Source organism: Myxine glutinosa, chromosome 12 (assembly GCF_964187855.1).
Source record: "Myxine glutinosa chromosome 12, kmMyxGlut1.1, whole genome shotgun sequence".
NCBI classification, from domain to species: Eukaryota; Metazoa; Chordata; class Myxini; order Myxiniformes; family Myxinidae; genus Myxine; species Myxine glutinosa.
In genome coordinates this window covers 30,064,557-30,089,463 of record NC_136272.1, presented here as the reverse complement: position 1 = coordinate 30,089,463, position 24,907 = coordinate 30,064,557, and the positions used below count along the sequence as shown (strand labels likewise).

General features: G+C 39.8%; 1 protein-coding gene across 1 annotated transcript in view; it reads right to left on the bottom strand.

The window, feature by feature from the left end:
- The window catches only part of LOC137437392 (insulin-like growth factor 2 mRNA-binding protein 3-A), a 180,640-nt gene extending 156,779 nt beyond the window's left edge, over positions 1 to 23,861 (bottom strand). The window contains exons 1-2 of the mRNA XM_068131709.2: positions 23,196 to 23,861; positions 22,582 to 22,642 (exon numbers count right to left, since the gene is read on the bottom strand). Coding sequence (XP_067987810.1) covers positions 22,582 to 22,642; positions 23,196 to 23,370 — 236 coding nt within the window. The 5' untranslated portion in view covers positions 23,371 to 23,861. The remainder of the gene's footprint in view (positions 1 to 22,581; positions 22,643 to 23,195) is intronic.
- Between the last annotated feature and the right edge of the window lie 1,046 nt (positions 23,862 to 24,907).

The window sequence follows — 24,907 nt, the reverse complement described above, 5'->3', positions numbered from 1 at the left end:
CGTTGTTGATAAATCTGGGGCATTCTTGATAAATCTGGGGTGTTATTGATAAACCTGGGGTGTTATTGATAAATCTGGGGTATTATTGATAAATCTGGGGTATTATTGATAAATCTGGGGTATTATTGATAAATCTGGGGTGTTCTTGATAAATATGGGGTGTCATTGATAAATATGGGGTGTTATAAATAAATATGAGGTGTTATTGATAAATATGGGGTGTTGCTGATAAATATGGGGTGTTGCTGATAAATATGGGGTGTTATTGATAAATATGGGGTGTTGTTGATAAATACAGGGTGCTGTTGATAAATACGGTGTGTTGTTGATAAATCTGGGGTGTTATTGATAAACCTGGGGTGTTATGGATAAACCTGGGGTGTTATTGATAAATCTGGGGTATTCTTGATAAATCTGGGGTATTCTTGATAAATCTGGGGTATTCTTGATAAATCTGGGGTATTATTGATAAATATGGGGTATTCTTGATAAATATGGGGTGTTCTTGATAAATCTGGGGTGTTCTTGATAAATCTGGGGTGTTCTTGATAAATCTGGGGTGTTCTTGATAAATCTGGGGTGTTCTTGATAAATCTGGGGCGTTCTTGATAAATCTGGGGCGTTCTTGATAAACCTGGGGAGTTATTGATAAATCTGGGGTGTTATTGATAAATCTGGGGTATTATTGATAAATCTGGGGTATTATTGATAAATCTGGGGTATTATTGATAAATCTGGGGTGTTCTTGATAAATCTGGGGTGTCATTGATAAATATGGGGTGTTATTGATAAATATGAGGTGTTATTGATAAATATGGGGTGTTGCTGATAAATATGGGGTGTTGCTGATAAATATGGGGCGTTGTTGATAAATATGGGGTGTTGTTGATAAATATGGGGTGTTGTTGATAAATACGGGGTGTTGTTGATAAATACGGTGTGTTGTTGATAAATCTGGGGCGTTGTTGATAAATCTGGGGCGTTGTTGATAAATCTGGGGCGTTGTTGATAAATCTGGGGCGTTGTTGATAAATCTGGGGCGTTGTTGATAAATCTGGGGCGTTGTTGATAAATCTGGGGCGTTGTTGATAAATCTGGGGCGTTGTTGATAAATCTGGGGCGTTGTTGATAAATCTAGGGCGTTGTTGATAAATCTGGGGCGTTGTTGATAAACCTGGGGCGTTGTTGATAAACCTGGGGCGTTGTTGATAAACCTGGGGCGTTGTTGATAAACCTGGGGCGTTGTTGATAAACCTGGGGCGTTGTTGATAAACCTGGAGCGTTGTTGATAAATCTGGAGCGTTGTTGATAAATCTGGGGCGTTGTTGATAAACCTGGGGCGTTGTTGATAAACCTGGGGCGTTGTTGATAAACCTGGGGCGTTGTTGATAAACCTGGGGCGTTGTTGATAAACCTGGGGCGTTGTTGACAAACCTGGATCGGTGGTATTCTTGATAAATCTGGGGTATTCTTGATAAATCTGGGGTATTCTTGATAAATCTGGGGTATTCTTGATAAATTTGGGGTATTCTTGATAAATCTGGGGTATTCTTGATAAATCTGGGGTAATCTTGATAAATCTGGGGTATTCTTGATAAATCTCGGGTATTCTTGATAAATCTCGGGTATTCTTGATAAATCTCGGGTATTCTGGATAAATCTCGGGTATTCTTGATAAACCTGGATCGGTGCTGATAAACCTGGGCGCTGTTGATAAACCTGTGGCGCTGTTGATAAACCTGGGGCGTTGTTGATAAACCTGGGGCGTTGTTGATAAACCTGGGGCGTTGTTGATAAACCTGGGCGTTGTTGATAAATCTGGGGCGTTGCTGGTATACCTGGGGCGTTGCTGGTAAACCTGGGGCGTTGTTGGTAAACCTGGGGCGTTGCTGGTAAACCTGGGGCGTTGTTGATAAACCTGGAGCGTTGTTGATAAATCTGGGGCGTTGTTGATAAATCTGGGGTGTTGTTGATAAATCTGGGGCGTTGTTGATAAATCTGGGGCGTTGTTGATAAATCTGGGGCGTTGTTGATAAATCTGGGGCGTTGTTGATAAATCTGGGGCGTTGTTGATAAATCTGGGGCGTTGTTGATAAATCTGGGGCGTTGTTGATAAATCTGGGGCGTTGTTGATAAATCTGGGGCGTTGTTGATAAATCTGGGGCGTTGTTGATAAATCTGGGGCGTTGTTGATAAATCTGGGGCGTTGTTGATAAATCTGGGGCGTTTTTGATAAATCTGGGGCGTTTTTGATAAATCTGGGGCGTTTTTGATAAATCTGGGGCGTTGTTGATAAATCTGGGGCGTTGTTGATAAATCTGGGGCGTTGTTGATAAATCTGGGGCGTTGTTGATAAATCTGGGGCGTTGTTGATAAATCTGGGGCGTTGTTGATAAATCTGGGGCGTTGTTGATAAATCTGGGGCGTTGTTGATAAATCTGGGGCGTTGTTGATAAACCTGGGGCGTTGTTGATAAACCTGGGGCGTTGATGATAAACCTGGGGCGTTGTTGATAAACCTGGGGCGTTGTTGATAAACCTGGGGCGTTGTTGATAAATCTGGAGCGTTGTTGATAAATCTGGGGCGTTGTTGATAAACCTGGGGCGTTGTTGATAAACCTGGGGCGTTGTTGATAAACTTGGGGCGTTGTTGATAAATCTGGGGCGTTGTTGATAAATCTGGGGCGTTGTTGATAAATCTGGGGCGTTGTTGATAAATCTGGGGCGTTGTTGATAAATCTGGGGCGTTGTTGATAAATCTGGGGTGTTGTTGATAAATCTGGGGCGTTGTTGATAAATCTGGGGCGTTGTTGATAAATCTGGGGCGTTGTTGATAAATCTGGGGCGTTGTTGATAAATCTGGGGCGTTGTTGATAAATCTGGGGCGTTGTTGATAAACCTGGGGCGTTGTTGATAAACCTGGGGCGTTGTTGATAAACCTGGGGCGTTGTTGATAAACCTGGGGCATTGTTGATAAACCTGGGGCGTTGTTGATAAACCTGGGGCGTTGTTGATAAACCTGGGGCGTTGTTAATAAACCTGGGGCGTTGTTGATAAACCTGGGGCGTTGTTGATAAACCTGGGGCGTTGTTGATAAACCTGGGGCGTTGTTGATAAAGCTGGAGCGTTGTTGATAAATCTGGAGCGTTGTTGATAAATCTGGGGCGTTGTTGATAAACCTGGGGTGTTGTTGATAAACCTGGGGCGTTGTTGATAAACCTGGGGCGTTGTTGATAAACCTGGGGCGTTGTTGATAAACCTGGGGCGTTGTTGATAAACCTGGGGCATTGTTGACAAACCTGGATCCGGTGGTATTCTTGATAAATCCGGGGTATTCTTGATAAATCTGGGGTATTCTTGATAAATCTGGGGTATTCTTGATAAATCTCGGGTATTCTTGATAAATCTCGGGTATTCTGGATAAATCTCGGGTATTCTTGATAAACCTGGATCAGTGTTGATAAACCTGGGCGCTGTTGATAAACCTGTGGCGCTGTTGATAAACCTGGGGCGTTGTTGATAAACCTGGGGCGTTGTTGATAAACCTGGGGCGTTGTTGATTAACCTGGGGCGTTGTTGATAAACCTGGGGCGTTGTTGATAAACCTGGGGCGTTGTTGATAAATCTGGGGCGTTGCTGATAAACCTGGGGCGTTGCTGGTAAACCTGGGGCGTTGCTGGTAAACCTGGGGCGTTGTTGATAAACCTGGGGCGTTGTTGATAAACCTGGGGCGTTGTTGATAAACCTGGGGCGTTGTTGATAAACCTGGGGCGTTGTTGATAAATCTGGGGCGTTGCTGATAAACCTGGGGCGTTGCTGGTAAACCTGGGGCGTTGTTGATAAACCTGGGGCGTTGTTGATAAACCTGGGGCGTTGTTGATAAACCTGGGGCGTTGTTGATAAACCTGGGGCGTTGTTGATAAACCTGGGGCGTTGTTGATAAACCTGGGGCGTTGTTGATAAACCTGGGGTGTTGTTGATAAACCTGGGGCGTTGTTGATAAATCTGGGGCGTTGTTGATAAATCTGGGGCGTTGTTGATAAATCTGGGGCGTTGTTGATAAATCTGGGGCGTTGTTGATAAACCTGGGGCGTTGTTGATATACCTGGGGCGTTGTTGATAAACCTGGGGCGTTGTTGATAAACCTGGGGCGTTGTTGATAAACCTGGGGCGTTGTTGATAAACCTGGGGCATTGTTGACAAACCTGGATCGGTGGTATTCTTGATAAATCCGGGGTATTCTTGATAAATCTGGGGTATTATTGATAAATCTGGGGTATTATTGATAAATCTGGGGTGTTCTTGATAAATCTGGGGTGTTCTTGATAAATCTGGGGTGTCATTGATAAATATGGGGTGTCATTAATAAATATGAGGTGTTATTGATAAATATGGGGTGTTGCTGATAAATATGGGGTGTTGCTGATAAATATGGGGTGTTGTTGATAAATATGGGGTGTTGTTGATAAATATGGGGTGTTGTTGATAAATACGGGGTGTTGTTGATAAATACGGTGTGTTGTTGATAAATCTGGTGTTATTGATAAACCTGGGGTGTTATGGATAAACCTGGGGTGTTATTGATAAATCTGGGGTATTCTTGATAAATCTGGGGTATTCTTGATAAATCTGGGGTATTATTGATAAATATGGGGTATTCTTGATAAATATGGGGTGTTCTTGATAAATCTGGGGTGTTCTTGATAAATCTGGGGTGTTCTTGATAAATCTGGGGTGTTCTTGATAAATCTGGGGTGTTCTTGATAAATCTGGGGCGTTTTTGATAAATCTGGGGCGTTCTTGATAAATCTGGGGCGTTATTGATAAATCTGGGGCGTTATTGATAAATCTGGGGCGTTATTGATAAATCTGGGGCGTTATTGATAAATCTGGGATGTTCTTGATAAATCTGGGGTGTCATTGATAAATATGGGGTGTCATTAATAAATATGAGGTGTCATTGATAAATATGGGGAGTTGCTGATAAATATGGGGTGTTGCTGATAAATATGGGGTGTTGTTGATAAATATGGGGTGTTGTTGATAAATATGGGGTGTTGTTGATAAATACGGGGTGTTGTTGATAAATACGGGGTGTTGTTGATAAATACGGTGTGTTGTTGATAAACACGGTGTGTTATTGATAAACCCGGGGTATTATTGATAAACATGGGGTGTTCTTGATAAATATGGGGTGTTCTTGATAAATCTGGGGTGTTCTTGATAAATCTGGGGTGTTCTTGATAAATCTGGGGTGTTCTTGATAAATCTGGGGCGTTCTTGATAAATCTGGGGCGTTCTTGATAAATCTGGGGCGTTCTTGATAAATCTGGGGCGTTCTTGATAAATCTGGGGCGTTGTTGATAAATCTGGGGCGTTGTTGATAAATCTGGGGCGTTGTTGATAAATCTGGGGCGTTGTTGATAAATCTGGGGCGTTGTTGATAAATCTGGGGCGTTGTTGATAAATCTGGGGCGTTGTTGATAAATCTGGGGCGTTGTTGATAAATCTGGGGCGTTGTTGATAAATCTGGGGCGTTGTTGATAAATCTGGGGCGTTGTTGATAAATCTGGGGCGTTGTTGATAAATCTGGGGCGTTGTTGATAAATCTGGGGCGATGTTGATAAATCTGGGGTGTTGTTGATAAATCTGGGGCGTTGTTGATAAATCTGGGGCGTTGTTGATAAATCTGGGGCGTTGTTGATAAATCTGGGGCGTTGTTGATAAATCTGGGGCGTTGTTGATAAATCTGGGGCGTTGTTGATAAATCTGGGGCGTTGTTGATAAATCTGGGGCGTTGTTGATAAATCTGGGGCGTTGTTGATAAATCTGGGGCGTTGTTGATAAATCTGGGGCGTTGTTGATAAATCTGGGGCGTTGTTGATAAATCTGGGGCGTTGTTGATAAATCTGGGGCGTTGTTGATAAATCAGAGGCGTTGTTGATAAATCTGGGGCGTTGTTGATAAATCTGGGGCGTTGTTGATAAATCTGGGGCGTTGTTGATAAATCTGGGGCGTTGTTGATAAATCTGGGGCGTTGGTGATAAATCTGAGGCGTTGGTGATAAATCTGGGGCGTTGTTGATAAATCTGGGGCGTTGTTGATAAATCTGGGGCGTTGTTGATAAATCTGGGGTGTTGTTGATAAATCTGGGGCGTTGTTGATAAATCTGGGGCGTTGTTGATAAATCTGGGGCGTTGTTGATAAATCTGGGGCGTTGTTGATAAATCTGGGGCGTTGTTGATAAATCTGGGGCGTTGTTGATAAATCTGGGGCGTTGTTGATAAATCTGGGGCGTTGTTGATAAATCTGGGGCATTGTTGATAAATCTGGGGGCGTTGTTGTTAAATCTGGGGCGTTGTTGAAAAATCTGGGGCGTTGTTGATAAATCTGGGGCGTTGTTGATAAATCTAGGGCGTTGTTGATAAATCTGGGGCGTTGTTGATAAACCTGGGGCGTTGTTGATAAACCTGGGGCGTTGTTGATAAACCTGGGGCGTTGTTGATAAACCTGGGGCGTTGATAAACCTGGAGCGTTGTTGATAAACCTGGGGCGTTGTTGATAAACCTAGGGCGTTGTTGATAAACCTGGAGCGTTGTTGATAAACCTGGGGCGTTGTTGATAAATCTGGGGTATCCTTGATAAATCTGGGGTATTCTTGATAAATCTGGGGTATTCTTGATAAATTTGGGGTATTCTTGATAAATCTGGGGTATTCTTGATAAATTTGGGGTATTCTTGATAAATCTGGGGTATTCTTGATAAATCTGGGGTATTCTTGATAAATCTCGGGTATTCTTGATAAATCTCGGGTATTCTTGATAAATCTCGGGTATTCTGGATAAATCTCGGGTATTCTTGATAAACCTGGATCGGTGCTGATAAACCTGGGCGCTGTTGATAAACCTGTGGCGCTGTTGATAAACCTGGGGCGCTGTTGATAAACCTGGGGCGTTGTTGATAAACCTGGGGCGTTGTTGATAAACCTGGGGCGTTGTTGATAAACCTGGGGCGTTGTTGATAAACCTGGGGCGTTGTTGATAAACCTGGGGCGTTGTTGATAAACCTGGGGCGTTGTTGATAAACCTGGGGCGTTGTTGATAAACCTGGGGCGTTGTTGATAAACCTGGGGCGTTGTTGGTAAACCTGGGGCGTTGCTGGTAAACCTGGGGCGTTGCTGGTAAACCTGGGGCGTTGTTGATAAACCTGGGGCGTTGTTGATAAACCTGGGGCGTTGTTGATAAATCTGGGGCGTTGTTGATAAATCTGGGGCGTTGTTGATAAATCTGGGGCGTTGTTGATAAATCTGGGGCGTTGTTGATAAATCTGGGGCGTTGTTGATAAATCTGGGGCGTTGTTGATAAATCTGGGGCGTTGTTGATAAATCTGGGGCGTTGTTGATAAATCTGGGGCGTTGTTGATAAATCTGGGGCGTTGTTGATAAATCTGGGGCGTTGTTGATAAATCTGGGGCGTTGTTGATAAATCTGGGGCGTTGTTGATAAATCTGGGGCGTTGTTGATAAATCTGGGGCGTTGTTGATAAATCTGGGGCGTTGTTGATAAATCTGGGGCGTTTTTGATAAATCTGGGGCGTTTTTGATAAATCTGGGGCGTTGTTGATAAATCTGGGGCGTTGTTGATAAATCTGGGGCGTTGTTGATAAATCTGGGGCGTTGTTGATAAATCTGGGGCGTTGTTGATAAATCTGGGGCGTTGTTGATAAATCTGGGGCGTTGTTGATAAATCTGGGGCGTTGTTGATAAATCTGGGGCGTTGTTGATAAATCTGGGGCGTTGTTGATAAATCTGGGGCGTTGTTGATAAATCTGGGGCGTTGTTGATAAACCTGGGGCGTTGTTGATAAACCTGGGGCGTTGTTGATAAACCTGGGGCGTTGTTGATAAACCTGGGGCGTTGTTGATAAACCTGGGGCGTTGTTGATAAACCTGGGGCGTTGTTGATAAACCTGGGGCGTTGCTGATAAACCTGGGGCGTTGTTGATAAACCTGGGGCGTTGTTGATAAACCTGGGGCGTTGTTGATAAACCTGGGGTGTTGTTGATAAACCTGGGGCGTTGTTGATAAAGCTGGAGCGTTGTTGATAAATCTGGAGCGTTGTTGATAAATCTGGGGCGTTGTTGATAAACCTGGGGCGTTGTTGATAAAGCTGGAGCATTGTTGATAAATCTGGAGCGTTGTTGATAAATCTGGGGCGTTGTTGATAAACCTGGGGCGTTGTTGATAAACCTGGGGCGTTGTTGACAAACCTGGAACGGTGGTATTCTTGATAAATCCGGGGTATTCTTGATAAATCTGGGGTATTCTTGATAAATCTGGGGTATTCTTGATAAATCTCGGGTATTCTTGATAAATCTCGGGTATTCTGGATAAATCTCGGGTATTCTTGATAAACCTGGATCGGTGTTGATAAACCTGGGTGCTGTTGATAAACCTGGGGCGTTGTTGATAAACCTGGGGCGTTGTTGATAAACCTGGGGCGTTGTTGATAAACCTGGGGCGTTGTTGATAAACCTGGGGCGTTGTTGATAAACCTGGGGCGTTGCTGATAAACCTGGGGCGTTGCTGGTAAACCTGGGGCGTTGTTGATAAACCTGGGGCGTTGTTGATAAACCTGGGGCGTTGTTGATAAACCTGGGGCGTTGTTGATAAACCTGGGGCGTTGTTGATAAACCTGGGGCGTTGTTGATAAACCTGGGGCGTTGTTGATAAACCTGGGGCGTTGTTGATAAACCTGGGGCGTTGTTGATAAACCTGGGGCGTTTTTGATAAACCTGGGGCGTTGTTGATAAACCTGGGGCGTTGTTGATAAATCTGGGGCGTTGTTGATAAATCTGGGGCGTTGTTGATAAATCTGGGGCGTTGTTGATAAATCTGGGGCGTTGTTGATAAATCTGGGGCGTTATTGATAAACCAGGGGTGTTATTGATAAATCTGGGGTGTTATTGATAAATCTGGGGTATTATTGATAAATCTGGGGTGTCATTGATAAATATGGGGTGTCATTAATAAATATGAGGTGTTATTGATAAATTTGGGGTGTTGCTGATAAATATGGGGTGTTGTTGATAAATATGGGGTGTTGTTGATAAATATGGGGTGTTGTTGATAAATACGGGGTGTTGTTGATAAATCTGGTGTGTTATTGATAAACCTGGGGTGTTATGGATAAACCTGGGGTGTTATTGATAAATCTGGGGTATTCTTGATAAATCTGGGGTATTCTTGATAAATCTGGGGTATTCTTGATAAATCTGGGGTATTCTTGATAAATCTGGGGTTTATTGATAAATATGGGGTGTTCTTGATAAATATGGGGTGTCATTAATAAATATGAGGTGTCATTGATAAATATGGGGAGTTGCTGATAAATATGGGGTGTTGCTGATAAATATGGGGTGTTGTTAATAAATATGGGGTGTTGTTGATAAATACGGGGTGTTGTTGATAAATACGGTGTGTTGTTGATAAATACGGTGTGTTGTTGATAAATACGGTGTGTTGTTGATAAATACGGTGTATTATTGATAAACATGGGGTGTTCTTGATAAATATGGGGTGTTCTTGATAAATCTTGGGGGTTCTTGATAAATCTGGGGTGTTCTTGATAAATCTGGGGTGTTCTTGATAAATCTGGGGCGTTCTTGATAAATCTGGGGCGTTGTTGATAAATCTGGGGCGTTGTTGATAAATCTGGGGCGTTGTTGATAAATCTGGGGCGTTGTTGATAAATCTGGGGCGTTGTTGATAAATCTGGGGCGTTGTTGATAAATCTGGGGCGTTGTTGATAAATCTGGGGCGTTGTTGATAAATCTGGGGCGTTGTTGATAAATCTGGGGCGTTGTTGATAAATCTGGGGCGTTGTTGATAAATCTGGGGCGTTGTTGATAAATCTGGGGCGTTGTTGATAAATCTGGGGCGTTGTTGATAAATCTGGGGCGTTGTTGATAAATCTGGGGCGTTGTTGATAAATCTGGGGCGTTGTTGATAAATCTGGGGCGTTGTTGATAAATCTGGGGCGTCGTTGATAAATCTGGGGCGTTGTTGATAAATCTGGGGCGTTGTTGATAAATCTGGGGCGTTGTTGATAAATCTGGGGCGTTGTTGATAAATCTGGGGCGTTGTTGATAAATCTGGGGCGTTGTTGATAAATCTGGGGCGTTGTTGATAAATCTGGGGCGTTGTTGATAAATCTGGGGCGTTGTTGATAAATCTGGGGCGTTGCTGATAAATCTGAGGCGTTGCTGATAAATCTGGGGCGTTGCTGATAAATCTGGGGCGTTGTTGATAAATCTGGGGCGTTGTTGATAAATGTGGGGCGTTGTTGATAAATCTGGGGCGTTGTTGATAAATCTGGGGCGTTGTTGATAAATCTGGGGCGTTGTTGATAAATCTGGGGCGTTGTTGATAAATCTGGGGCGTTGTTGATAAATCTGGGGCGTTGTTGATAAATCTGGGGCGTTGTTGATAAATCTGGGGCGTTGTTGATAAATCTGGGGCGTTGTTGATAAATCTGGGGCGTTGTTGATAAATCTGGGGCGTTGTTGATAAATCTGGGGCGTTGTTGATAAATCTGGGGCGTTGTTCATAAATCTGGGGCGTTGTTCATAAATCTGGGGCGTTGTTGATAAACCTGGGGCGTTGTTGATAAACCTGGGGCGTTGTTGATAAACCTGGGGCGTTGTTGATAAACCTGGGGCGTTGTTGATAAACCTGGGGCGTTGTTGATAAACCTGGGGCGTTGTTGATAAACCTGGGGCGTTGTTGATAAACCTGGGGCCTTGTTGATAAACCTGGGGAGTTGTTGATAAACTTGGGGCGTTGTTGATAAACCTGGGGCGTTGTTGATAAACCTGGGGCGTTGTTGATAAACCTGGGGCGTTGTTGATAAACCTGGGGCGTTGTTGATAAACCCGGGGCGTTGTTGATAAACCTGGATCGGTGGTATTCTTGATAAATCCGGGGTATTCTTGATAAATCTGGGGTATTCTTGATAAATCTCGGGTATTCTTGATAAATCTCGGGTATTCTTGATAAATCTCAGGTATTCTGGATAAATCTCGGGTATTCTTGATCAACCTGGATCGGTGTTGATAAACCTGGGCGCTGTTGATAAACCTGTGGCGCTGTTGATAAACCTGGGGCGCTGTTGATAAACCTGGGGCGCTGTTGATAAACCTGGGGCGTTGTTGATAAATCTGGGGCGTTGTTGATAAATCTGGGGCGTTGTTGATAAATCTGGGGCGTTGTTGATAAATCTGGGGCGTTGTTGATAAATCTGGGGCGTTGTTGATAAATCTGGGGCGTTGTTGATAAATCTGGGGCGTTGTTGATAAATCTGGGGCGTTGTTGATAAATCTGGGGCGTTGTTGATAAATCTGGGGCGTTGTTGATAAATCTGGGGCGTTGTTGATAAATCTGGGGCGTTGTTGATAAATCTGGGGCGTTGTTGATAAATCTGGGGCGTTGTTGATAAATCTGGGGCGTTGTTGATAAATCTGGGGCGTTGTTGATAAATCTGGGGCGTTGTTGATAAATCTGGGGCGTTGTTGATAAATCTGGGGCGTTGTTGATAAATCTGGGGCGTTGTTGATAAATCTGGGGCGTTGTTGATAAATCTGGGGCGTTGTTGATAAATCTGGGGCGTTGTTGATAAATCTGGGGCGTTGTTGATAAATCTGGGGCGTTGCTGATAAATCTGAGGCGTTGCTGATAAATCTGGGGCGTTGCTGATAAATCTGGGGCGTTGTTGATAAATCTGGGGCGTTGTTGATAAATCTGGGGCGTTGTTGATAAATCTGGGGCGTTGTTGATAAATCTGGGGCGTTGTTGATAAATCTGGGGCGTTGTTGATAAATCTGGGGCGTTGTTGATAAATCTGGGGCGTTGTTGATAAATCTGGGGCGTTGTTGATAAATCTGGGGCGTTGTTGATAAATCTGGGGCGTTGTTGATAAATCTGGGGCGTTGTTGATAAATCTGGGGCGTTGTTGATAAATCTGGGGCGTTGTTGATAAACCTGGGGCGTTGTTGATAAACCTGGGGCGTTGTTGATAAACCTGGGGCGTTGTTGATAAACCTGGGGCGTTGTTGATAAACCTGGGGCGTTGTTGATAAACCTGGGGCGTTGTTGATAAACCTGGGGCGTTGTTGATAAACCTGGGGCGTTGTTGATAAACCTGGGGCGTTGTTGCTAAACCTGGGGCGTTGTTGATAAACCTGGGGCGTTGTTGATAAACCTGGGGCGTTGTTGATAAACCTGGGGCGTTGTTGATAAACCTGGGGCGTTGTTGATAAACCTGGGGCGTTGTTGATAAACCTGGGGTGTTGTTGATCAAGCTGGGGCGTTGTTGATAAATCTGGGGCGTGTTGATAAATCTGGGGCGTGTTGATAAATCTGGGGCGTTGTTGATAAATCTGGGGCGTTGTTGATAAACCTGGGGCGTTGTTGATAAACCTGGGGCGTTGTTGATAAACCTGGGGCGTTGTTGATAAACCTGGGGCGTTGTTGATAAACCTGGGGCGTTGTTGATAAACCTGGGGCGTTGTTGATAAACCTGGGGCGTTGTTGATAAACCTGGGGCGTTGTTGATAAACCTGGAGCGTTGTTGATAAATCTGGGGCGTTGTTCATAAATCTGGGGCGTTGTTGATAAATCTGGGGCGTTGTTGATAAACCTGGGGCGTTGTTGATAAACCTGGGGCGTTGTTGATAAACCTGGGGCGTTGTTGATAAACCTGGGGCGTTGTTGATAAACCTGGGGCGTTGTTGATAAACCTGGGGCGTTGTTGATAAACCTGGGGCGTTGTTGATAAACCTGGGGCCTTGTTGATAAACCTGGGGAGTTGTTGATAAACTTGGGGCGTTGTTGATAAACCTGGGGCGTTGTTGATAAACCTGGGGCGTTGTTGATAAACCTGGGGCGTTGTTGATAAACCTGGGGCGTTGTTGATAAACCCGGGGCGTTGTTGATAAACCTGGATCGGTGGTATTCTTGATAAATCCGGGGTATTCTTGATAAATCTGGGGTATTCTTGATAAATCTCGGGTATTCTTGATAAATCTCGGGTATTCTTGATAAATCTCAGGTATTCTGGATAAATCTCGGGTATTCTTGATAAACCTGGATCGGTGTTGATAAACCTGGGCGCTGTTGATAAACCTGTGGCGCTGTTGATAAACCTGGGGCGCTGTTGATAAACCTGGGGCGCTGTTGATAAACCTGGGGCGTTGTTGATAAATCTGGGGCATTGTTGATAAATCTGGGGCGTTGTTGATAAATCTGGGGCGTTGTTGATAAATCTGGGGTGTTGTTGATAAATCTGGAGGTGTTGTTGATAAATCTGGGGCATTCTTGATAAATCTGGGATGTTTGTTGATAAATCTGGGGTGTTATTGATAAATCTGGGGTGTTATTGATAAATCTGGGGTGTTGTTGATAAATATGGGGTGTTATTGCTAAATATGGGGTGTTCTTGCTAAATATGGGGTGTTCTTGCTAAATATGGGGTGTTATTGCTAAATATGGGGTGTTATTGGTAAATATGGGGTGTCATTGATAAATATGGGGTGTTATTGATAGATATGGGGTGTTATTGATAGATATGGGGTGTTATTGATAAATATGGGGTGTTGTTGATAAATCTGGTGTGTTATTGATAAATCTGGTGTGTTGTTGATAAACATGGGGTGTTATTGATAAACCTGGGGTGTTATTGATAAATCTGGGGTGTTATTGATAAATCTGGGGTGTTATTGATAAATCTGGGGTATTCTTGATAAATCTGGGGTATTTTTGATAAATCTGGGGTATTCTTGATAAATCTGGGGTATTAGTGATAAATATGGGGTATTCTTGATAAATCTGGGGTATTCTTGATAAATCTGGGGTATTCTTGATAAATCTGGGGTATTCTTGATAAATCTGGGGTATTCTTGATAAATCTGGGGTATTCTTGATAAATCTGGGGTATTCTTGATAAATCTGGGGTATTCTTGATAAATCTGGGGTATTCTTGATAAATCTGGGGTATTCTTGATAAATCTGGGGTATTCTTGATAAATCTGGGGTATTCTTGATAAATCTGGGGTATTCTTGATAAATCTGGGGTATTCTTGATAAATCTCGGGTATTCTTGATAAATCTCGGGTATTCTTGATAAATGTCGGGTATTCTTGATAAATCTCGGGTATTCTTGATAAATCTCGGGTATTCCTGATAAATCTCGGGTATTCTGGATAAATCTCGGGTATTCTTGATAAATCTCGGGTATTCTTAATTAACAATCATTTGTTAATCTAGATTAAAATTTTATAACATGGCATTTAATTTGTTAATCTGGGTTATAATTTGTTGATCTAGGTTACAATTTAATAACATTGGGTTGAACTTGTTAATTTGGGGTATATTTTATTGATCTGGAGTGTTAGTTTTTAATCGAGGGTATTATTGATAAATCTGGGCAGTAATTTCTTAATATCTTACTTTAATTCACCAAATGTCCGTCCGTCCGTTTGAAGGTACCGCAAAAACGGCTGAACCGATCGCAATGATATTTTGGGTGGGTATTCCTGGGACCCCTGGGAGTAAAATAGGCTTTATTGTTTTTCCAAGCTTTCCAAGTTTTCCAATTTTTCCAAACACGATAGAATAATATTTACCGATATAAACAATGATGTGGCTTTTGTTGAAATTATACGTACCAGGAGAGAGTACATCGACTCCTGACGAACTCTTCCTATAGAAACGTGGCTCCGAAGTAACACGGCAGCGTGTGCAAAGCGACTGAGAAACAGGTGTAGCGGCCGCTTCCATGTTACAGATTCGGCGCGCACTCTTCACACATAAACGTGCGACTGAGAAAGACGTGTAGCGGCCGCTTCCGTTTTGCAGAATTCAATCTTTTTTCAAAATGGGTGCCTTGTACTGTTTAGATTTTGATGATTTGCGTGTGATATGATTCAACGGATGTTTATATGAATCGTTTAAAATAAAAAAAGCCTGATATTTTGCCTTTTCATTTGGGCCTCCCAATTGAAGCCTCGCCCATAGGGCGGGTACCGTTGCTCGTAGTTTATAATTTGTTAACATGGCATTTAATTTCTTAATTTAGGCTAAAATTAATTAAATTATTTGTTATTAACATGGTGTTTCATTTGTTAATTTGGGGTATATTTTATTAACCTGGAGTATTAGTTGTTATTATGGTGTATTATTGATTATTCTGGGGTGTTATTGATTAATCTTGGGTATAATTTGTTAACATGGGTTACAATTTGTTAATCTAGGTTACAATTTTTAACATAAAGCCTCATTTGTCAATTTAGGGTGCAGCTTATTAACCTGGACTAATAGTTGTTCATCTGGGTTACAATTTTTAACATGGCATTTCATTTGTTAATTTAGGGTACAATTTATTAACCTTGAGTATTCGTTTTTCAATCTGCAGTATAATTTATTAATCTGGGGCATAATTTGTTAATGTGGGTAATAATTTGTTAATCTGAGTTACAATTTATGAACATAGGGTTTAATTTGTTAATTTAGGGTAAAATGTATTAACTTGGAGTATTGGTTTTCAATTTGGGGTATTCTTTATTAATGTGGGGCAAAATTTATTAATCGGGGATATCATTCAGAAATGAGGGTAATAATTTGTTAATCTGGGGCATAATTCGTTAATGTGGGTAATAATTTGTTAATCTGAGTTACAATTTATTAACATACGGTTTAATTTGTTAATTTAGGGTACATTATATTAACCTGGAGTAGTAGTTTTTAATTTGGGGTATTATTTATTAATGTGGGGCATAATGTGTTAATCTGTTACAATTTATTAAGATAGGGTTTAATTTGTTAATGTCGGGTACAATATATTAACCTGGAGTATTGGTTTTTAATTTGAGGTATTATTTAATAATGTGGGGCATAATTTTTTAATCTGAGGCATAATTCATAAATGTGGGTAATAATTTGTTAATCTGAGACATAATTCATTAATGTGGGTAATGATTTGTTAATCTGAGTTACAATTTATTAACATAGGATTTAATTTGTTAATTTAGGGTATAATATATGAACCTGGAGTATTTGGTTTTAATTTGGGGTATTATTTATTTATGTGGGGCATAATTGATTAATCTGGGGCATAATTCAGAAATGAGGGTAATAATTTGTTCATCTGGGGCATAATCGGTTAATGTGGGTAATAATTTGTTAATCTGAGTTCCAATTTATGAACATAGGGTTTAATTTGCTAATTTCAGGAATAATTTATTAACCTGGAGTATTATTTTTTAATTTGGGGTATTATTTATTTATGTGGTGCAAAATGTATTAATCTGGGACATCATTCAGAAATTAGGGTAATAATTTGTTAATCTGAGTTACAATTTATCAACATAGGGTTTAATTTGTTAATTTAGGGTACATTATATTAACCTGGAGTATTGGTTTTTAATTTGGGGTATTATTTAATAATATATAACCACCTTTAGAGGCCATTTTTCCCCGCAAAGCGGAGGTTGGCCTTTTTCGGGAACCGTGGTTGTTGTTGTTTTTTGGTCCCCTTTTTGAAGCAATGTTTTACGGCCGGATGCCCTTCCTGACGCCAACCCTTTTTGCCGCCTTTAACGACAAACAGGGAATTACCAGTGAACTGGTACTCAATTAGCCGACCTCGGAAGGATGACAGGCTGAGTCAACCCCCCTGGTGTTAATTCAGCGATTGACCGGGATTCGAACCCAGGATCCTAGGATCCTAAGCCGGCACCCTAGCCGCTAGCCCAACACCAGGTATTATTTAATAATGTAGGGCATAATTTATTAATCTGGGACATAATTGGTAAATGTGGGTAATAATTTGTTAATCTGAGTTACAATTTATTAACAATGGGTTTAATTTGTTAATTTCGGGTATAATATATTAACCTAGAGTATTTGGTTTTAATTTGAGGTATTATTTATTTATGTAGGGCATAATTTATTAATCTGGGGCATAATTCAGAAATGAGGGTAATAATTTGTTAATCTGGGGCATAATTCGTTAATGTGGGTAATAATTTGTTAATCCGAGTTACAATTTATTAACAATGGGTTTAATTTGTTAACATAGGATTTAATTTGTTAATTTAGGGTACATTATATTAACCTGGAGTAGTAATTTTTTATTTGGGGTATTATTTATTAATGTGGGGCATAATGTGTTAATCTGAGTTACAATTTATTAACATAGGGTTTAATTTGTTAATTTAGGGTACAATAGATTAATCTGGAGTATTGGTTTTTAATTTGGGGTATTATTTAATAATGTAGGGCATAATTTATTAATATGAGGCATAATTCGTAAATGTGGGTAATAATTTGTTAATCTGAGTTACAATTTATTAACATGGGATTTAATTTGTTAATTTAGGGTATAATATATTAACCTAGAGTATTTGGTTTTAATTTGAGGTATTGTTTATTAATCTGGCCATAATTCATAAATGAGGGTTATAATTTGTTAATCTGAGTTCCAATTTATTAACATCGGGTTTAATTTGCTAATTTCAGGGATAATTATTAACCTGGAGTATTATTTTTTAATTTGGGGTATTATTTATTTATGTGGGGCATAATTTATTAATCTGGGGCATAATTCAGAAATGAGGGTAATAATTTGTTAATCTGGGGCATAATCGGTTAATGTGGGTAATAATTTGTTAATCTGAGTTCCAATTTATTAACATAGGGTTCAATTTGCTAATTTCAGGGATAATTTATTAACCTGGAGTATTATTTTGTAATTTGTGGTATTATTTATTTATGTGGTGCAAAATTTATTAATCTGGGACATCATTCAGAAATGAGGGTAATAATTTGTTAATCTGAGTTACAATTTATCAACATAGGGTTTAATTTGTTAACTTAGGGTATAATTTATTAACCTGGAGTATTGGTTTTTAATTTGGGGTATTATTTATTATTGTGGGGCATAATTTATTAATCTGGGGCATAATTCAGAAATGAGGGTAATAATTCATCAATGTGAGTAATAATTTGCTAATCTGGGTTACAATTTATTAACATATGGTTTAATTTGTTAATTTTGGGTATAATTTATTAACCTGGAGTATTATTTTTTTGAATTTGGGGTATTCTTTATTAATGTGGGGTAAAATCTATTAATCTGGGGCATAATTCAGAAATGAGGGTAATAATTAATTCGTCAATGTGGGTAATAATTTGCTAATCTGGGTTACAATTTATTAACATATGGTTTAATTTGTTAATTTTGGGTATAATTTATTAACCTGGAGTATTATTTTTTTAATTTGGGGTATTCTTTATTAAAGTGGGGTAAAATTTATTAATCTGGGACATAATTCAGAAATGAGGGTAATAATTTGTTAATCTGGGGCATAATTTGTTGATGTGGGTAATAATTTGTTAATCTGAGTTACAATTTATTAACAATGGGTTTAATTTGTTAACATAGGATTTAATTTGTCAATTTAGGGTGCATTATATTAACCTGGAGTCATAGTTTTTAATTTGGGGTATTATTTATTAATGTGGGGCATAATGTGTTAATCTGAGTTACAATTTATTAACAATGGGTTTAATTTGTCAATTTAGGGTGCATTATATTAACCTGGAGTCGTAGTTTTTAATTTGGGGTATTATTTATTAATGTGGGGCATAATGTGTTAATCTGAGTTACAATTTATTAACAATGGGTTTAATTTGTTAATTTCGGGTATAATATATTAACCTAGAGTATTTGGTTTTAATTTGAGGTATTATTTATTTATGTTATTAATCTGGGGCATAATTCGTTAATGTGGGTAATAATTTGTTAATCTGAGTTACAATCTATTAACAATGGGTTTAATTTGTTAACATAGGATTTAATTTGTTAATTTAGGGTACATTATATTAACCTGGAGTAGTAATTTTTAATTTGGGGTATTATTTATTAATGTGGGGCATAATGTGTTAATCTGAGTTACAATTTATTAACATAGGGTTTAATTTGTTAATTTAGGGTACAATAGATTAACCTGGAGTATTGGTTTTTAATTTGGGGTATTATTTAATAATGTAGGGCATAATTTATTAATCTGGGACATAATTCAGAAATGAGGGTAATAATTTGTTAATCTGGGGCAAAATTCGTTCATGTGGGTAATGATTTGTTAATCTGAGTTACAATTTATTAACATGGGATTTAATTTGTTAATTTAGGGTATAATATATTAACTTGGTGTATTAGTTTTTAATTTGAGGTATTGTTTATTAATCTGGCCATAATTCATAAATGTGGGTAATAATTTGTTAATCTGAGTTACAATTTATTAACATGGGATTTAATTTGTTAATTTAGGGTATAATATATTAACTTGGTGTATTAGTTTTTAATTTGAGGTATTGTTTATTAATCTGGCCATAATTCATAAATGTGGGTAATAATTTGTTAATCTGAGTTACAATTTATTAACATGGGATTTAATTTGTTAATTTAGGGTATAATATATTAACTTGGTGTATTAGTTTTTAATTTGAGGTATTGTTTATTAATCTGGCCATAATTCATAAATGTGGGTAATAATTTGTTAATCTGAGTTACAATTTATTAACATGGGATTTAATTTGTTAATTTAGGGTATAATATATTAACTTGGTGTATTAGTTTTTAATTTGAGGTATTGTTTATTAATCTGGCCATAATTCATAAATGTGGGTAATAATTTGTTAATCTGAGTTACAATTTATTAACAATGGGTTTAATTTGTTAATTTAGGGTATAATATATTAACCTGGAGTATTGGTTTTTAATTTTGGGTATTATTTATTTATGTGGTGCAAAATTTATTAATCTGGGACATAATTCAGAAATGAGGGTAATAATTTGTTAATCTGGGGCAAAATTCGTTCATGTGGGAAATAATTTGTTAATCTGAGTTACAATTGATCAACATGGGGTTTAATTTGTTAATTTAGGGTGCAATATATTAACCTGGAGTGTTGGTTTTTAATTATGGGTATTATTTATTAATGTGGGGCATAATTTATTAATCTGGGACATAATTCAGAAATGAGGGTAATAATTCGTCAATGTGGGTAATAATTTGCTAATCTGGGTTACAATTTATTAACATAGGGTTTAATTTGTTAATTTTGGGTTTAATTTATTAACCTGGAGTATTATTTTTTTAATTTGGGGTATTCTTTATTGATGTGGGGCAAAATTTATTAATCTGGGACATCATTCAGAAATGAGGGTAATAATTTGTTAATCTGGGGCATAATTCGTTAATGTGGGTAATAATCCTGAGTTACAATTAATTTGTTAATTTGGGGTATAATATATTAACCTGGAGTATTGGTTTTTAATTTGGGGTATTATTTATTTATGTGGGACAAAATTTATTAACCTGGGACATAATTCAGAAATGAGGGTAATAATTCGTCAATGTGGGTAATAATTTGTTAATCTGGGGCATAATTCGTTAATGTGGGTAATAATTTGGTAATCTGAGTTACAATTTATTAACATGGGGTTTAATTTGTTAATTTAGGATATAATATATTAACCTGGAGTATTGGTTTTTAATTTGGGGTATTATTTATTTATGTGGGACAAAATTTATTAACCTGGGACATAATTCAGAAATGAGGGTAATAATTCGTCAATGTGGGTAATAATTTGTTAATCTGGGGCATAATTCGTCAATGTGGGTAATAATTTGTTAATCTGAGTTACAATTTATCAACATGGGGTTTAATTTGTTAATTTGGGGTATAATATATTAACCTGGAGTATTGGTTTTTAATTTGGGGTATTATTTATTAATGTGGGGCAAAATTTATTAATCTGGGACATAATTCAGAAATGAAGGTAATAATTCGTCAATGTGGGTAATAATTTGTTAATCTGAGTTACAATTTATCAACATTGGGTTTAATTCGTTAATTTGGGGTATAATATATTAACCTGGAGTATTGGTTTTTAATTTGGGGTGTTCTTTATTAATGTGGGGCAAAATTTATTAATCTGGGACATAATTCAGAAATGAAGGTAATAATTTGTTAATCTGAGTTACAATTTATCAACATGGGGTTTAATTTGTTAATCTAGGGTATAATATATTAACCTGGAGTATTGGTTTTTAATTTGGGGTATTATTTATTAATGTGGGGCAAAATTTATTAATCTGGGACATAATTCAGAAATGAAGGTAATAATTTGTCAATGTGGGTAATAATTTGTTAATCTGAGTTACAATTTATCAACATTGGGTTTAATTCGTTAATTTGGGGTATAATATATTAACCTGGAGTATTGGTTTTTAATTTGGGGTATTATTTATTTATGTGGGACAAAATTTGTTAATCTGGGGCATAATTCGTTAATGTGGGTAATAATTTGTTAATCTGAGTTACAATTTATCAACCTGGAGTATTGGTTTTTAATGTGGGGTGTTCTTTATTCATGTGGGGCAAAATTTATTAATCTGGGACATAATTCATCAACGTGGGTAATAATTTGCTAATCTGGGTTACAATTTATTAACATAGGGTCTAATTTGTTAAGTTAGGGTATATTTTATTGACCTGGAGTATTAGTTTTTTATGTCGGGCACTATTGATTAATCTGAGTTATAATTTGTTAATCTGAGTTACAATTTATCAACCTGGAATATTGGTTTTTAATGTAGGGTGTTCTTTATTCATGTGGGGCAAAATTTATTAATCTGGGACATAATTCATCAACGTGGGTAATAATTTGCTAATCTGGGTTACAATTTATTAACATAGGGTCTAATTTGTTAAGTTAGGGTATATTTTATTGACCTGGAGTATTAGTTTTTTATGTCGGGCACTATTGATTAATCTGAGTTATAATTTGTTAATCTAGATGACAATGTAATAACATAGGGGTCAATTTGTTTAAATTGGGGAACAATATATTAACCTGGAGCATTCGTTTTTTTATTTGGGGTATTATTTATCAATCTGGGAAATAATTTATTAATTTGCCGTATAATTCGTTAATGCAGGTTATAATTTGTTAATCCAGAGTATTATTTGTTAATCCAGGGTATTAGTTATCGATGACCACTGGATGAGACGAGCATGGTCTACAGTGTTCGTTTCCTCCAAAAAACAATGTCAATGGATCAACTTTACTCGCATTTTCTCTCGTTTACATCACATTCGACAGAGTTCAAAGGCCAAACAAACAACTTACAGACACAAAGTTACAGAACATTTACAGTTGAACACAGATGCTTCTGTGGATACAGTTCGTGGGCCGTTCAACAAATTCTCCGAACGAGAAACTCACACAATGGCTACGAGTAACGAGTTTCAACTTATTTTTAAATTCCTAACGAAGCCACGGGTCGAGATCAAGGTATTGGTCGCATTTTATTGATATACCTCGTATTGATAGTGTTTGGCTGGGTTTGGAATGTTGTGGATACCTGGTTCATAGACCCCTTCGAAGGACCTTCGGACAACAACGATACAACACGTTACAGTTTGCACAACAACCCGCGAGATTCGAACCGTCGCGTTACCTTTGCCTCCGGGGAACCGAATGTTCCACTTCGATCGTCTTTCCGTGAAGTTCAACTTTACCTGCGGGGACACACACAGCACGGAACGAAGGTGAGTTCGCGCTCTTCGGCCGTGCGATGTCGATGAGCGACACTCACCGTACGAATGTGCGAGTCCTGGGATTCCACGTACAGACGTAGTTACCAAGTACTTTTACGAGCAGGTACGGGTGTGGATGTTGCGCTAAACGCCCACGTGGATTTCCGCACTGGACACGCAAATCTGCGAACGTTATTCGAATAAATCGATGGATCGTTAATCGTTCGGCTCTTTCGTTCGGAATCGTTCGGGGCAGAGATGGCGTTTCTGGAACTTTCTAAGGCGATAAACAAAGGGAGGCACGATTTCCGTACGGCGCTGTGTTCCACGTACGCATTCGGTGTCTCGGACGAGGATCGATTTATGGAGCCGAGGTGTGTGCGAGGAATTCCTTGTCGCGCGGCATCCCCGCCATTGCGCGGGAGCGCGCACGTGGACCAGGACCCCTCCCTTCACGCCCCCCTTCCCCTCCTCCTTGCCACGATCTACGTACGGTCGTCCCGGCGGGCGAGGAGGGAACGGCCGCGGCGCTTACCGCCGATCGACTCGATGGCTTTGATGGCGCAGGTCTCGTCCGGGCAGTCCACGAACGCGTACCCCGCCTTGAGGCTGAAAGGTCCCAGCACGGTGACGCGTCGCTCCCCGAACAAGCTCTCCAGCTCGGCCACCGTGGTCCCCTCGGCCACGTTGCCGATGTACAGCTTGTTCATGGCGAACGCAGGTCGGCACCGGGACCCCGCTCCGCGCTCCGGCTCCGCGGCCTGAACCCGCAGGGAGGGGGAAACAGGGGGTCCGAGGTGAGGCCGAGGAGCCCCCCACCTCCCCCCGGGCCGTCCCGGTGCGTCCGCGCCGTGCGCGCTTTTGTGTCGCACTCCGCGACCCCAGCGCGGACCCCACAGGCGGGAATCGGACCCCAAGTCGCTCCTCAAGAGGACTTTACTAATATCCAATAAAAAATAAAAAAAGATCTCAGCCTCAAAGTCTCCCGAGCGCTCTTCCTATCTCGTCACTCCTTTCAAAGTCTTCCTTTAACACCTCGTTCCTCCTTATCTTCCTTTATCTACTTTTCCCACGCTCTTCCCGCCTCCTCACGCTCGGCTCTCCCAGCAGATCATTCTTCCCGAATCTTCCTCGCTCTCATTCTCGCTTCACTTGTCCTCTCTCGTTCCCTTTTCCATTCTCTTCGATCCCTCTCCTCCTCATCCTCCTCCCTCCCTCCCTCCTCCCCGTTTCCCACAAACCCTCCCTTCCCCCGCTCGAACTTGCGCTCTTCTGTTCCTCACAATCGCCTAGGGGGTACGGGTGCATTTCCGACCTCGTGCCACGAATTACCATCGAAATCGCTTCCCTGGAAGCTTATTGGTCATTCCCAAACACGAGTCCAATCGATCCTGGACACCAATATCCCATTCAAAGCCTTCACAGGGCTAAAAGTTGCGATTCCCAGCTTTAAACGCCGGGATCGAGTCACGTGGGACGTTTCGGTCCCGATCACGTGGTTAATTGCATTGCTGTGATTTCTCCTTTCTGATTATCGATCTTATTTGTTGGAGTTCTGTTCCCTCTCTTCCCACCGGGATAACTCCTTAATTAACCATTGCAACCTGGACCCCACCAGTCCTAATTTTGAAAACTCTGGCTATATGATGGTCAGAAACCGTTTTCTATGTTTGCCTATAAATTATTAAATGGATGAGCGTGAATGAAACTTGCAATCGATTATAAGATGATTTACAACGTGCAATCATCGCCATAATTTCCACGCAATTAGTATCTGATACAACTTCCCAACGAAACGTGTTATTCTTATCATGAGAAGTTTAAAATGCCTAATTCAACGTCACAAATATAATCGAAACAACGAACGGCATAAAACGTGAAAAATCGCCATCGTGAATAACGCTCCGATCAATACACCTCCACATGTCCGATGCGAACTATACCGTCTGAACCACTCGCACCGCGCAAGACGTTAACACGGGAATTGACTCGACCCTTTGGATTGATGCGATGAAGAAGCTTAATTTACAAGAAAAAAGGTAGAGGAGATCATGGTCGCTTGATTTTTTGATTTTTATCCTTGGATTTTCTGGTTGAACCCAAGAGGCATCGTCTGCACCCGCAACTGCGACAGAAAAATCATTTTGAAAACCAAAAAAAACAACCCAGAAAAAGCATTTTCAAATCAGATTAGAGCAATCAGATTAGCGGTGACAATTAATATAAATGTAATGCAAACTTTTGAAG